At 41.0% G+C, this 16,030-nt stretch overlaps 1 protein-coding gene across 2 annotated transcripts; it reads left to right on the forward strand.

Annotated features, from left to right (window-relative positions):
* The first annotated feature begins 1,780 nt into the window (after positions 1–1,780).
* Rph (Rabphilin) lies at positions 1,781–15,990 on the forward strand. 2 transcript variants are annotated; one of them, XM_066297563.1, is made up of 13 exons: positions 1,781–1,964; positions 2,288–2,374; positions 8,600–8,750; positions 8,806–8,990; positions 9,046–9,290; positions 9,943–9,991; positions 10,268–10,389; positions 10,455–10,570; positions 11,200–11,432; positions 11,490–11,655; positions 11,717–11,934; positions 12,183–12,391; positions 15,190–15,990. In XM_066297563.1, the coding sequence occupies exons 2-13, from the start codon at positions 2,292–2,294 to the stop codon at positions 15,279–15,281; spliced, it is 1,869 nt and encodes a 622-aa protein (XP_066153660.1). In that variant the 5' UTR covers positions 1,781–1,964; positions 2,288–2,291; the 3' UTR covers positions 15,282–15,990. The 2 variants fall into 2 exon arrangements, with proteins under 2 accessions (XP_066153660.1, XP_066153659.1); XM_066297562.1 differs by having other exon boundaries at positions 10,268–10,404; positions 15,190–15,989.
* The last annotated feature ends 40 nt before the right edge of the window (positions 15,991–16,030 follow it).

Here is a 16,030-nt window from a genome sequence, read left to right on the forward strand (position 1 = left end):
ACGAAACGTTTAATTTATAAACGTTTATGCGTGTGAATCCCAGTGGTCGATTGCTTCACGACCTCTCATACATAAAAATACAGAGAGTCGAGGTGTCCATTTGTCAAAAGGACAGGTATAGCACGTCCAGGCCCATCAAAAGATCGAAGCAAAGTGTCCAAAATTGTCACTTATACATCGCCCTCTTCACCTACACCACGACTCGTCGAGAACGTACAAACGCGGATTTCTGTTTTTTTGCTTTTTTCCAAAATTCTCCCCGCACATTGGGGAAATTAATTCGGGGAATTTTCGAAATTTTTTACGTTCCCCAGATATTTTGCCATTTGCGAGTTTTTGAACTGCCACCTCGCGTAAAGAAATCCGAAAGTCGGGTCCGTGCGGGCAACCCTCAAACAGATCATCGATTATATGCTATAAATCACGGAGCAAAGGGTTGCTCCTGTGGGGATGGCGAAAACTTATTTATAAAATTTTCCCTTTGAGGCGAAGAAAATTGTATGTCGAATTAGGTAAAGCGGACACAAAGTCCGATTTCGCATTCGCCATTACTTTGGACAATCGATTCCGGAGGGGTATTATTGCACGATGGTAGCCGCATCGAAACTAATCGGGTCAAAACCTAGACGAAGACTCGAATTTTTAACGAACTAGTGCGGGTAAATTGAAAACTGTCTGACGTCATAGGAGTTATTTTTATTATCGGCGAGAGTATCGGTTAATAAGAAATCCATTTTGCTATATAGAGCGTTGATTGAGGAAACTGTAAGAACAAGCCGACTCTCATATATTTGTCCATCAGAGCCGGATCCAGGGGAGATGCACGGAAGTGAGGCAGTCGGATCAGAGTTATACCTAACAGCTAGAGTGGTCGAACAGCGCACGGAGTAAGGAGCAACAAGAATGTGGGTATTGTGGGAGACCACACGAAATCTCAACTCGAAGGACGAAGTCCACATTCCCCTTGATTGTACGGTTAATAGCACTCAATGTTCCCAGACGAAACTGTGAAATAAAGTCATTTCTCGCAGAGAGGGAAGCTTACGCGCCCCTCCCGTTCCCTTTGGGATTCGCCGCAGTCTTGTAAGCCCAAAGAGTTTGGGTAGCTGCGATTATGGCTAAAGATTCGTGAATGGGTTTTCATAATACCGTGCGGCTTTAAATTACCTCCCCCCCCCCCCAAAACCACCCCCTCCCCCCTCCTTCTCTTTTTAACAATTTAACGTTTAAGCAGCATTAAATAGGACTCAAAATATATGGCTTAAATAAAGGAAACAGTCTTTGATAAGAAAATAATAAAAATAAAAATTACTAAAGACTGTTTGTGGGCATAAAATCGAAAACTAGGCAATTTCCTAACAACAAGTTTTTTCGTTATTCACTTGGTATTTAATTGAGTTTGCACTGCGTGGTTTCCCAAAATTCATACCCATTTTTCTCATAAACTAATCAACAGACTTTGAATTGCAACGCACCATCGAATGCGGTTTTGAAATTTTAGGTGTCACCTGACCCATATTTAAATTTTGAAAAATCCGCCATTTTGCGCTGCCGGTGCCACAGGCACCATTTAAGAGACTAAACGAACGTCAAAATATTTTTTTTTTCATTTAATGCTGCTTTTTTATTAAAAAAAAAAAAAAATTCTAATTTTTATCGCTTTTGTGCCGCACGGTATTTATTTAACTCTCTTGTAGCGTTAACTGGTATCATTTTGCGCAGGATGTAACCGATACGGACCTGGGTAAGCATCGCGGCGCCCGGCTGGCATTCAACAGGCGTCGATCGTCGTTTGTTTGAGGTCGGCGTCCACGCGATTACAACGCGCGGTACGTGCGAAAATATCTGGAAAGGCGCGATAAACCTGCTGATTTTGTTTCCAGATTTCCGGGAAAATAAATCAAGAACTGCTCCTTTGTGTTTCCCGCTCCCATTGTTTGCCCTTTATTCCCGGAAATAGTTAAGTAAGTAATGTTTAAGGGAGATTAACGTTATTGTTTGGAGGTTATTGTGAGATTGTTAATGTTATTATGGTGTGCTCTCGGGATTCTCGATAATGACTCTCGAGGAAATTCGTTCAAAATCCCTACAATACACCTGGCTTTCATGCTTCCTTGAAAATACCAGTCACAACGATATGTAGTAAGTTGTACCCTGTAACGTCTGGAAACTTGCTGAGACATGAGTCTGAACTAAACCGTTCCAGACGTAAATCTGCTTTCCAAACTGCCCAAGAAGGATGTTTTAACATTGACGTAGATTTTGAAAAAAGTGTTGTTTCTTTCAGGAAAATGGTCGATGTTGGTGGAAGTAGCAGTGGTCAGTCCAGCCGATTTGTATGTCCGAACGATCGCCAATTAGCTTTAAGGGCGAAGTAAGTTAAATATATTTTATTTTATTCAAATTAACTAAAAACCTATATATATATATATACATATTATTATATTATTTTATATATATATTTATATACAGGGTGTTTCCTAACTACGTGTAAAAAATTTAAAAGCGTAATCCTCGACTGATTTTCAGTCAAAAATGTCTAATAAACATATGTCCGCAAATGCCTTTTTCCAAGATACAGGGTGTTGACTGAAAGACGTTGAAAAAGGTTTTAAAGGTTTCGAAAGGTTTGGTGGCATTTACTAACTTGTTTATTGTTAGTTTTTTTTGCTATTTCCACTACTATAAACAAAATAGTCAGTGTTATTTTGGTGTTTTACTCTCTAAAGTGAAAGAATTTAGTTCTGTGTCCCAAAAATCGGATTATACCTCAGTTTTGAAAATTTTTCAAATGCCCAATTACACTAATCAAGAAATGGCCAATGTGGTTTTTGTCTACGGCCTTGCTGATGGTGAGTGTTTGGCAGCGAGGCGCATTTACATGAAAAGGTCTCCAAACCACCAAGCTCCCAACCACCAAACCTTCAAAAACCTCTTTCAACTTCTTTGTCATACAGGATCTCTTATGGAAACTCCAGGAGGAGAAAAGCCAATGACACAGGCATTTGCGGACATATGTTTATTAGACATTTTTGACTCAAAATCAGTCGAGGATTACGCCTTTAAATTTTTTACACGAAGGTAGGGAACACCCTGTATATATACTGGCGAGCATAAAATTCGGGTCACTTCGAAATTTTCAAATATAAATGTATTGAAAGAGAAGTGATATTTTTCGCTGGCATACTCTCAGATGAATCTCGATTTTGTCTTACTGGCTCTGATAGATGTGTGAGAGTGTGGCGACGGCCAGGCGAGAGGTATTCCCAAGCACGTATAGCCGAACGTCTTCCATTTGGTGGAGGATCAGTTATGGTCTGGGGAGGAATCTCTTCTAATGCCGGTACGGAGTTAGTTTTCATTCAAAATGGATCCCTAACTGCGCACAGGTACTTGCTGGAGGTCGTGCAAGACCATGTTATGCCGTTCATGGGGTTTCCGGGGGATAACTCGATTTTTATGCAAGACAATGCTAGGCCTCACGTTGCAAGAATCGTGACCGCCTACATGGATGAGGTTCGAATACGGAGATTTGACTGGCCTGCGCGAAGTCCCGACCTAAATCCCATAGAACATGTTTGGGACGAGATGGGAAGACGTCTTCGCAGTCGCGTACCCGCTCCAAGAACGGCTGGGGAATTGCGAGAATTTCTTCAGGAAATATGGGAAAACCTACCCCAGGATGTTATTCGCAACCTCATTGAAAGCATGCCCCGACGCTTGCAGGCTGTCACAAACGCTAGAGGGGGAAATGCGCGATATTAATGTCATTATGAGTTTTTTTTCTGTAGCACAAAAATGTTACAGTGCTTGGGTAATGGACACCTGTACAATACATCGGTTATTTGGGTACAGGATCGTGGTTTTTTTACCATTTACCCTTAACAAGGTTAAAGAACCTCAGAATCGATAAAGGCTATCTTTTTTTTATTTTTTTGGAAGTTAGGAAGGCAAAAATTTCGAAAATACTAAAGTGATCCGAATTTTATGCTCGCCAGTGTATATAAAAAAAATAAAACGTGAACGATTAAAGGCATTTTTGAACAGAAAAAGAGAACTGTTAATGAGAATCACGATAATTACCTACTGCCCTCATAATTAAAAGATAAGTTCAGAGTGCAGAGCGCCTACATAAATTACTTAGCAATCACCTCCAAGTGAATTTACGTAAAAGTAAATATTATGGAAAATTTCATTAAATAAATTCATAACACCTAGGTGACATGAGAATTAATGTAAATTCAGGCACTTTTCGACGAAAGTTATTGCTTTACATTCGACCTTAGTAATAATAACATTAATAGAAAATTGATGTGCACATAATATATTTTAACGAAACAACACGTATTAAGGTTAAAATAATATTTTTATTACTCGCGTGTCATAATCGACGGTTTATGCGCGCTGCGACTTGCAGAGTCACACTGTAACGGCGTCATAACGCACGTATGGTTATTGGGCCAACGATATTATAGTAAATTTCAATAGTTAAATCGCACGGAAGCTTTTGCACCTTACAAAACGGCCCTAAAAGCCTTCGTACACATCTATAGTGTAATACACTGTTTACTTGACATAGTAATGTAGTAATGTAATATGATAAATTAACGTTTTGCATTGACAGGCCGGTTTCACACTCTAAACGACTTTTTTTGGAAATATTATATTCGCTTTTTTTGTTATTAACACATGATTTGCATCAATTCTTATCAGCAGCTATTATCCTGTGTCTGATAAAACTGAGTTTAATCAATAGCAATATGAGTTGTACTTAATGGATGTTGATAAATGTATTATCCAAGAACTGGCAAAACATGATCTCTACTCTCTAGTTCCGGTTTCGCTAAAAACTGGAGGAGATAGATGAATTTCTGGCTATTCTCTAAAAACGTTAACAAAGGGATTTTCGCCGCCTCATAGAGCATTTCCCTTTAGCAGGAAAGGAGACTTTTTGTCTCATAAAAAACTACGAGTATGGTTCCCCTACATTGAAAATATTAATAATAAAACATTGACCCCTACTTTTACCATGATTCAGATTGTTTTGTTAAAAGAAACAAATTATGCATATTTATTGTTTAATTCACTCCCGTGTTTAACCGTTTCATCAGCACGAGATCGTCCAAGGCTACACCTTATCGAGAGCTTTTCCAATGTTAATTCGGTTCATTGCGAAAGTTCTGTGTTTTCCATTAATTCTTAAACCAGGAATCATCCCCGTTTCATCCTAGCAGAAACTGTTTAAACCATCAAAGTTCTCCCGGAGTTACTTTTTAGAGTAGATAAACCTCAGATTAGCAGGTTCGAGTATACGAGGTGTTCCCTAATGCGGTGCTAACATTTTGGGGCGTGATTCCGCAGGTTATTTTATGGAAAAAAGTTCACGCGAATATGTGACCGCAATGGCCCCAATTTTTGGCTCGGGGTGGTCAAATTGATTTATTTTCGGTTTTTCCGTTTCTGATCGAAGTTTTCAAATATCCCAAAAAGTACTTTAGATATTGCTGTCAATTTGGGGGCGTGTTGGTGGGGCACAAAACCCCGTATTTTAACAAGTGACGCAATTCTGTTCCCCAACCAGTGGCGTCGCGGCATACAGGTCTTTGTTGTGACACCAGCCGGTACTTTATACGACCTCAGAATGTAGATTTGTCAGGATTCAGACGACTCGTTAACTCACTAACTCGTTATTTTATTACTAAGGTTCTATACTTGTACTCTGGACTATCTGAAGGAATTCGAGAGCTTCTGGCACCCTGCACTCTGTCTGAGGAAAAAATCATAATTATCCATTTTGGGGCTGACAACTACTTGCATGTGTGTAGGACAACTTATCTAAATTACACTGCTAAGGGCGGACACCCGGGGACTTGAGACTTTGGTGGCAGTTAATTGTTCATGCATGGATGAAAGGGCAGTCTGGTGATAGGCCAATTGCTCTAAATTATTCCTACGATAACCCCATGTTATTGGGAAAGGTTCATGTTGTCTGGGATCATAAGTTATATGACAGATGCTGGATTTGAGGATAAGGAGGTATATGACATCTTCCGATATTATTTACGAAAAAAGCGGTGCGCCACTGACATCTTCGTGCAGGCGTATCTTTTCTGATTAGGCAAGTCAGTTATTTTACGTGAAAAAAGATCGTTGGTGATGAACTATTAAATTTGTAATATTGAATATAAACCAATAACTTATGATAAAATCCTCAAGTAAACAAATGAATCGTTGCCGTCTGACCAAATCGAGCTGCAAATAGGAGGATGAACATTGTAAAGTAGCTATAATTCAGGCTAGGTTAGGGGAATAAAGAGTGAGGTACCCTGATGATACGCCCATGCGTATGGTCACTGAGTTCGCAGCATTACTGGAATTTCCCCAGTAATCATTCTTGGTTGAGAGCCGCATGAAGTAAAATAAAGTCGAACCTCTCTTTGTTAGAACCAGGAAAGAGAGTCGAAGGAGAGTCGACAACGGTTCTGACAAAGGATGGTTCATGATTTGAGATTTGGCTTGCCACATGGCGGATCGGGAACAGGCCTCTGGTTAGGGTACGCCGCTGGTTTATTGCCCCAGAAAGTAGCATTTAAGGTATTGGAGGAACTGGGAGGTTTTTTTTTCTCGAGGTGACGAGGCGGGAGTGTCGTGAAGGAACGCGAGTATCCTCTTAGTAAAATTAGTAAGTAAGTCCCTAACTGTAACAACTCAGAAATAAAGCCCTAGACAAGTTAAGAAAGAAAGAAAAGCCCACGTGGATACTTCTAATACATGTAAAAATTAAGGAGATCTTTCCGATACCTCATTAAAAACGAGAAAAGCGTTATCCATTATTCAAGAGAAAACCTGTCCGGCTCAAAAATGAATTATTCTCTTATTACACGTACCTCGATTTCGTTCCATTACACTTAACGAAGCGGTTGGTCCATATCTCCATGATTGTAATTAGGAATAGAAAGGGTTGATTTGTCAGTTGTAAAAGGATGCATTTGTATTATTCTCTCGCAAGTGTCAAGCCTTTGATGATACCACAGGAACTGAACTTTGATGATATTACAGGTTGTGCTTGGGAGGATTCCTTAGTTTCCATGGCGAAAGTTTCTTTAGTAGTAAACCACGTCGCTTGTCTTAATCTCCTTTTCGAAGCATTTCAAAGCTTTAAGTGCGCCTTACTGTAGCTTAGACTTGATAACCAGAAATGCTTGAATTGCCATTGTATCGAAACCTATATCAAGGTTATTCGTTATAAACGGATGCCCCCCTTCAATCTCCATTGAAAAAAAACCAAATTGCCTCTATTTAACCGTGTCTAATAAGCAATATTTCCCTCCATTCTATTTAATTTAAACAGAAAAATGTGCATTATGCATGGAGAAGGAATATTCGCATGGAGCGAAAAAATAAATATATGGAAACTTTATTTTCACTTTTCTTGTAGGAGTGGGGGAAAACAGCAATCATTGTTCTCAGGTAGTCAAAAGCCCTAATATAATTTGATGCTTTTCCAAGAGAACTTTCAATTGCCCGAATCATTCCAAGTGCTTTTTCTAATATTAGACGTTCTCTCGGGGACCCTCGACAATGGCGTCGCGACGGATGTCCTTAAAAGCGCCGCCAGCAGCCGGCGCCAGCCTTTTTGTTAATTATTGTTTCGACGCCCGTTGATGCGATGCCCTCAACTTTATGTCTTACCTCCTGACCTTATTCACTTGTACTTATTATTCTGATTATAACCGGAAACGAACTTTCATAAACTTTAATGAAGGTTTAAACGCTCCTGCTTTCAGCGATTTACGAGGGATTTGATCCGTTCAAGGATTTATTGCAAGTAAATTTCAATTCTCCCAAGGCAAACGAGCATTATTAACATTATGTCACGGCTATACAGAGTGTCCTAGAAATATGCGGGCGAAGTTTCGGGGGTGGTGGCGGGACACCAGTACAAAATTTTCTTCGTTAATGAACATATGCCTTCAAAACGAAAGGAAAACGCTAATTTGCCATTTAAAAAAGTTACCGATATGGAACAATGGATTGGAAGAGGAGATCCTATAGTCTGGCCCGCGCGCTCGCCTGATCTAAACGTTCTGGATTTTTCCTTTGGAGAAGTTGAATACGTTTAGAGGCGATTCCCAGGGCAGTCCATGAGGTCAATGGTCAATGAACCTTCAGCACAATCTTTGTATCGAAGCAAATACTCAACATTTCGAACAATTACTGCCAGCCATCGTCTGTTTATCGTTAAAATAACGTTTAACGTGAAAAAAAATATCGTTATGATAAAAACCGCGTTGCATCTTTTTCTGCTCAAACGGCTTATCAGTTTATTTAAGAAAAAACATGCATTGGTGTCTTCCGCCATTCCTTAAAGTTTGGCGGTTTAACATTAGGACACCCTGTATAACATCCGTTAATTCCCCTTAACGCATTGATACGGAAAGCGATCCTTTAGTACAAAATCCGAACCTTCGGGTCTAGGAACCCGAATTTGAATGTAATCCTCTTTAATTACTTTGAATTTGAATTGTCCTACTGGATTCGGTTTTTCGCATCTGAGCTCAGTTTGAACCTTCACTTTACTGAGGGGTCGTTGTTTAAGACTCAAAACTGGGTGGAGCGTGAAAACTGGCAACTTAGCTGGGTTCAGCTCAAGTCCAGCGCCGAATCAACCCTTACGTGAGGACGAACAACAAGTTATCGTCAATGTTATACAGAGGGCTGAGAAATTGGACGTGACGGAACAGGAACGAGTAAGTTTCAGAAGAAAAATTCATTTCTACGACTCACCAGCAATGACGCTTTCAGGTGGGTAAACTCATAGACAAGTTAGATAACATGCGAAGAAGTGCCTTAGGTCGGGGACCTCACCAATGTTTGCTATGCGGAGACACGTTCGGGATCTTAGGACCACCCAAAGTCCGGTGCTTGGACTGTGGCCGATGGGCGTGCCAGAGGTGTACCATCGACAAGTTTGCCCATAAACATCCTTGGTAAAAATTCCTTTTTTTGCGTATCTGTTGACTTTCTCAACAAATCGTCTCATAGCGTTACAAGAGACCATCATCTCTGCATGATATGCTCGGAAACTAGGGAGATTTGGAAGAAGTCTGGAGCGTGGTTCTTTAAGAGTTTACCCAAATACATCCTGCCAACCGAGTCTCGGTTTAAGCGCAGTAGGAGTGTGAGGATGTCCAGGCGGTACAGAGAGGAGGAGAGTAGCTCCGATGAGGACAGAAAGGTGGCACCTTGGAACAGATTGAGAACCAATTCAGGAACCGAAAGTACGCATGGTAAGCAAGCACTCTTTTCCAGATCCAATCAGGTGGGATCACACAGTAGTAACTACAATTTGCTGAAGAGTTCACCTTTTTTTGGTTGGGAGATTATGCTGCAGCTCTAACTCTTACTTATCGGCAACAACTTTGAGCATAACTGATACTTGATTTGAACTCGGCCCGGTCTCGACGCAAGTCAAGTAGCCGGAACATTCAACCGGGCGGGGAATCCCCGCGTGTAATGTTCATTTAAATATAAGTTTTGACGAATTATTCATAATATACAACTCGATATTGAGCCGGATGTCCCTCAACTTGGTTAATTTTATACCAGGAAAAGACTTTCCCTAAATTTCCCCATTTTATCGGTTCGCACGTTCGTATGTCATTCGAAAGATTATTTCGTCGATACTACACTAAATAATTCGAAATAGGTGGATCGACATCTGGCATTTCTCATACTTGTTTTCCGCATCGGTGGAATTAAAAGCAAACTCCCCTTTAGCCTGAAAAGTCTCGTGGGGGGGTTCCTCATAGGGATTTACTTTGAAGTTAAAAACAAAAGCAGTCTTTAAGAAAAATATGGCGACGGGCAAAAAAAAAGTTGAATTCAAAGGTAAAATGTAGTTGGACTTTGAACTAAATCCAGAAACTTGCTATTCCTTAGATGCTCCAGATCGAGACGCCTCAAACTACAGCCTAACAAACAACTCCAGGTAAGTTCGACTATTAAAAAGGACCATTAGCATTTTCCGGATTTTGAATCAAATTTGGCAACCACGCTTCACCCACCAGTAGAGGAAAACGTAATTTTTCATCTTAACTAGTACCACTCAACACCCGTACTCCGTCACTAACGAACTTGGTATTGTCGTGACGCACCACGATATCTTCCATTCCGAAATAGAATCAGATAAAAAATATGAACGACCCTCCTCAAACGAATAGAAACATTTAAAACAATTAACATTTCAACATAACATCACCTCTAGTCGACAACCCAGCTCTAGTGACACGCAGCTTTCCAAAGAACTGGAACCCTTGAGGTGCTACATGGGATCGCTGAATTTATCCTCCGCAGAACCGAGACCATGGGAGGATGTTGCCGGAGAGGGTAAAGCCGAAGGAGGTGAATGAGTTTTAGAGATATTGTTAAAGTTGTGACCATTAATTCGGTAGAGACTGCTGAAGGGTCCAGGCCGGAATCGATGGTTTCGAGGTCGGTGTCGGTGTGGCACTGGAACGATGCGAAAAGTGTGGATGAGAAATTATCTCCGAGCACTTCAAGCATGAAGGTAAATTCATCCATAAGCAACTAGTCTTATATTTTAGTGTCGGACATTTTTTCCATGAAAAGTTCCGGGTGCGGTTTTGTCCTAAGTTACCTGAGTAGTCCCGCAAGTGCCCCACCCAACACTTAAAGCGAAAAGAAAATTTGGAAAATATTACGTTCATTTCTCAACATCGTCTTCTTTGAGACTGTTACGCTTGTCCCAGCGACGTTCCACGTCCTCGCGGACACAATCATCAAGTGTTTTAACACTAGCAACAACCTCGGACCTCACCTTTCCGTTATTGGGAAATACCTTTCAATCGAGCACTTTTTCCAATCTTTGGGAATAGAAAATAGTCGGAGCTGACTAAATCTGGCGAATAGGGTGGCTGAGCAGACAGCCCGAAACCGAGCTGATCGGTTTTGGCCGTCGACGGAGGTGCGGGCTGGTGCATTGTAAACGAAGAAAGAAAAATCAAATTTACATACCTGATCCCCTCGGATCAGTTCCAAAGCGGCACTAATTGCGGTCACACTGCAAATAAAATGCTTTTTAATAGGTTTTTTTCGTTGTTAAAAAGCTCCTACTATCTTTACAAGTGCAGTAATTGGTCGTATTTATCAATTACTGAAATTGCGGGACATTTCTAGAGTTCGGGTGGCTCGAGTGACCAAAAACCAACTGCAGATCCCTCGATGGGCATCATAGAGCTTTCACTGAATTACGACCAAACCACCAACACCCTCCACTGCACAGTTTACAGGGGGAAGAACCTTATCCCCATGGATATAGGGGGACTGTCCGATCCATTTTGCAAATTGAACATTTTGCCGAATGCCAAGGTTTCCACTCGATTGAGGACAAAGACTGTTCACAAAACCCGGTAATTTCAAAAATTGCCGTTTTTGTTATGCTTTTTCTCCCTCTTGGCCACTTTCAGAAATCCCGAATTTAACGAGAATTTAACTTTCTACGACATAACCGAAGAGGACTTGGCCGCCAAGTCCCTGCACGTGCTGGTGGTAGACGATGACCGGTACGGTCACGATTACATGGGCGAAGTGCGGATAAAGTTGGCTAAATTGAGGGTGCAAAATACCGTTTACGTAATAGACGAGAACGACGTAGGAAAATGGACGTTCCAAAATCAAAATTGAAAAATTTCAGTTAACGGTTCCTTTGGAGAATCTGCGCGTGGAGCAAAAGGGACCCCTACCAGCTCTCGACCTGAACCAGTGGTTCGATTTCGATTTGTGGTCACGAGGGCAAATCTTGCTTTCGTTGTGCTACTCAACCAAACGAAGGGCGTTGTTGGTTACTGTGAAAAGATGCGCAAATCTACTGCCAATGGACAATAACGGATTCTCTGATCCGTTCGTCAAATTGTGAGTCATCCCACCTGCTCATTTCCATCATTCCCTTTAGCATGCACAGACCCAAATAAGGGCATAATGTTTTTAAGAGAAACGTAATTGAATTCCCGAGACCCTTAAACCACTTAAGCATTATCATGGAGAAACATTTTAGCAAGGTATTTTCTTTATGTCCAATCCACTCCTGTCCCAGACAATATTCGACATTTTCATTGCGAAAATAAACAATTGTATGTAAATTATATAAACTCTTGTTTCAGACAATTAAAACCGGATCCCTATCACCGTAAACATAAAACTACCGTGAAATGGAAAAATTTAAATCCAGTTTATAACGAGGAATTTGCTTTTGAAACGAGACCCACTGAATTGTATATGCAAAGCTTGTATATAACGGTTTATGACAAGGATTATGGAAAGAGCAATGATTATCTGGGCGGGTTAATTTTGGGCGGTTCTGGTTCGAAAGGTAAGTGGTTGATGGAAGATGGAGAGGGAACGTCACTTCCTCGCATTGCAGTTAAAGACTCATGGTCAAGCTATGCATTCGTTCCTTTCGTTGCTTCATTTGGGAATAGCGGCCCATCCACAAATAAGGGCGTTGAAGTGATGAGACCGCACGATAGTCTCAGTCGAATCGAGCTGAGAATAATATTTATGCTCTCCTAAGGGTTCGAAGGGAAATGCTCTTCCGTTTTCGGACCTTAGGAAAAAATTTCCATTAAAACAAAAACTCGCAGAACTAAAGTATACGGGGTCCCATCCGAAACTTGCACTCCATTCGGCGTCATTTTCATCCAGATGTGGGAACAACGCTAAATTACGTGATTTTTAACTGGAAAGTAGCAAACTGTATCTCGTTTTCGATGTAACTTCTGCATTCCTAAAGTCACCCCTTCAAAACCTTTTAATGGCAAGAAGGACCAAGGGAAAGTGACGCGTCACTACCGCGTGAGGTGTAGTAAACATAGATAACTGAGTTTGCGCACCTTTAAGAAGCCGCCATCTTGGTTGGGCCCACAGGAGACGCTGGAAACTCGGGGGTTGCAAAGCGCATTAAATTACCTTCCACATGAGATGTCGCTTCACCCCTTATTCTATTTATAATTTTGGGGATGAACACCCTCCCGCTTGACAGATTGCAGATAAGGGAGGCCGAGGTACATGTTTTTCTCTCAAAAATCAGTTTTACGCGTCCGGGAGTTTTTCGCAAATTCTCTTATTCTCTCAAAACTGTACGTCTTTCGTTTTCAAACCTATATCGGTACAGGGTGGGACAGCGAAACGGGTCAAATTCGATATCTACGTGTTTCGCCGTATGTGAGGAAATTGCTAGAGCGCGGCAATTTTTGATTCTGAAATTACATCCCGTGACGTGAAGATTTCATTCCATCCCCTAAATTCAACCCCCTTTGCATGGGGTTTGCAACTCCCAAATTTTTAAATTGATCGTATGGGTTTGTGATGCCTCGTTTGAAGAAAATCTTCATTTTTCACTTACAGTAGTGGCCAAAAGTATGGAACCTTTTTTAATATCGCCTTTATTTGAAATGGACGATTACAATTTGAATTTTTAAATATAAAATAGATTCTATTTTTAATACTTTATCAACGTCCATGGTACATTGGTATTTATTGGAATTTGATTTGGAGTAAATACGAAATTAAAAAAAAAACTGCGGACAAAAGTATGGAAATCAATAATGTATTTTCAGTAACTTATCAAATGCATCCTTTGTTTCAAAATTGTGTCAATATTTCGTGGCAAATCCTTTTCCTTGAATTACTACACGACACCGTTGGTTCATAGAATACACCAGCTTTCTGCAAACTTCCACTGGAATTAATTTCCATTCTCTTTCCAAAACCTCGAATAAATGTGGTAAACTATGAATTTTTTCTTTCCGAATTTGCCTTCCAAGGTGTCCCCAAAGATGTGTCGATCGGGTTCAGATCTGGACTCTGCGACGGCCATTCCATTTTCGCGACGCAATTTTCTTCAAACCAATTTTTAACCAGTTTTAATGCGTGCTTGGGGTAATTGTCTTGCTGAAAACTCCAAGACGAGGGCATTTCCCATTCTGCATAAGGAAGCATATGGTTCGCTAAGATGTCCTTGTACACGAATCGGTCGGTATCTTAATTAATGGCCCAACCCCAGACGCAGAAAAACACCCCCACACCATAACACTTCCACCGCCACGTTTTACAGTGGGCAATTGATACATAGAATCGAATCTTGCATTCTTAGGACGTCTTACGTATCCAACACCATCACTACCAAAATAACTGAAATTTACTTTCATCGCTCCGCAAGATTGTATTCCATTTTTCCTGTGACCAGTTGATATGTTGCCAAGCAAATTCTTTTGGAAATTAGTGGTTTCTTGACAGCAACCCTTCCAAACGGACCTCCAGCTACCAAGAATCTTCACACCGTGCGACTCGATACCACTATGTTGTGTTCTTCAGCAGGAAGTCTTGAAATATCCGTTGAAGTCAATAGTGGATTTTTTTCGACATCCTGCGTATTAGTTCTTGAGTGCGTTTTGGAAGCTCTTTGGGCCTACCTGGTCGTGGAAATCTCTCCATTGTACCACGTTCATGAAAACGTTTCAATATTTTCGATATTGTTCCTTTGGGCACATTTAAAGAACCAGCAATATCACACTGCTTGTGCCCCTGCTTGAACTGCTGTACAACTCGCTGTTTTAATTCTTCAGATAAATGACGCTTTGGCATTGCCACTTTTATTGAATTCTACTGTATACTGTGTAAATTCGATTAATTTAGCTTTTATTTGATTCGTTTTACCAAAAAATGCAAATAGTTTCCATACTTTTGTCCGCTGTTTTTTTTTAATTTCGTATTTACTCCAAATCAAATTCCAATAAATACCAATATACCATGGGCGTTGATAAAGTATTAAAAATAAAATCTATTTCATATTTACCATTTCAAATTATAATCGTTCATTTTGAATAAAAGCGATATTAAAAAAGGTTCCATACTTTTGGCCACTGCTGTATGTCGAAATGTGCACATATTGAATTGACTCCATTCGGCTGTTCCAACCTGTATATTACATACACTTGAGGCGCATTATCAACTTTCTCTTCTATCCGACTTGACGCCGTGCAGAATGAAAATAAGCAAGTTTTGCATGGGGCAACCGTCGCCGAATCGCCCTATTTTTACCGTCTGGCCCCCACCATTCATTTTTACCATTGTTTCTGGGACGCCTTGTATATTTCCACTCGTTTTCAGGTCAAAGATTGAAGCACTGGCTGGACATGATTAGGTACCCGGACCACAGACACGACCAATGGCACAATCTAACTGAAGACATCTTAGAGTAAATTAGTATTCGTACAGGGTGGGGCAAGGCAAACTGCTTATTTAGAAATTCAATTAAAAAAAAATTCAACATTGAAATTTCGCGTTTGCGCCGTCTTAAAGGCGGCTTTCATTGTTCTCAATATGCTGCCTTAATCGAGCTCGAAAGTTTCGTTCGACTCCCCAGCACACCGACGTTACCAGCAGCTTGACGAATGGTGTTCCTCGGGTGAGCCGGGGTCCTCAGACGATCCTCGTAAACGAGTCGTTTTAGACAGCCCCATGAAAAGTTGTCGCAAGGAACTAAATCGGGAGACCGCGCTGGCCAGTCCAGGTCGCCCCTCAGAGAGATGAGGCGCCCTGGAAAGCGTCGCGGCAGTTGTATCGTGCTTCGACGGTCGTCTCGCGGAAATCCGAGCGGAGCTGCCGCTTTACGTCCTGCCCTCTCGAACGTGCCTAAGCTGGCCCCCCTCGGAGCGACCGTCGCTTCGGGGGCCCCAAGCAACTTGTTCGGCCCCATCCTGCGTTGTTGGCGAACTGCGCATGCTAAAGCTGAAAATTTTTTTTATCTGCGTTCCTGTGTAAGAAGCATATGCAGCTTGGATGGATTTAAGCGGATTTGGCTACTTAGAGGTAGCGACAAGTAGAATTAATTTGATGGAAGTTCTGAAGAGATTGTCGTTTAATGGCAGAATTCGGTGTTATTTATATATAAAAGAAATATGTATAATGTGTGTGATATTGACACTCCGTGTCGTGAAAATATTATATT

Source organism: Euwallacea fornicatus, chromosome 29 (assembly GCF_040115645.1).
Source record: "Euwallacea fornicatus isolate EFF26 chromosome 29, ASM4011564v1, whole genome shotgun sequence".
NCBI lineage: Eukaryota > Metazoa > Arthropoda > Insecta > Coleoptera > Curculionidae > Euwallacea > Euwallacea fornicatus.

What these genes read in the sequence shown, in the direction of transcription:
- Rph (XM_066297562.1), top strand. Translation starts at nt 2,292, where the DNA reads ATGGTCGATGTTGGTGGAAGTAGCAGTGGTCAGTCCAGCCGATTTGTA. An exon ending in ACGTGACGGAACAGGAACGA is followed by an intron (nt 8,751 to 8,805) that starts GTAAGTTTCAGA and finishes TGACGCTTTCAG; the next exon opens with GTGGGTAAACTCATAGACAA. An exon ending in AGGAACCGAAAGTACGCATG is followed by an intron (nt 9,291 to 9,942) that starts GTAAGCAAGCAC and finishes GCTATTCCTTAG; the next exon opens with ATGCTCCAGATCGAGACGCC.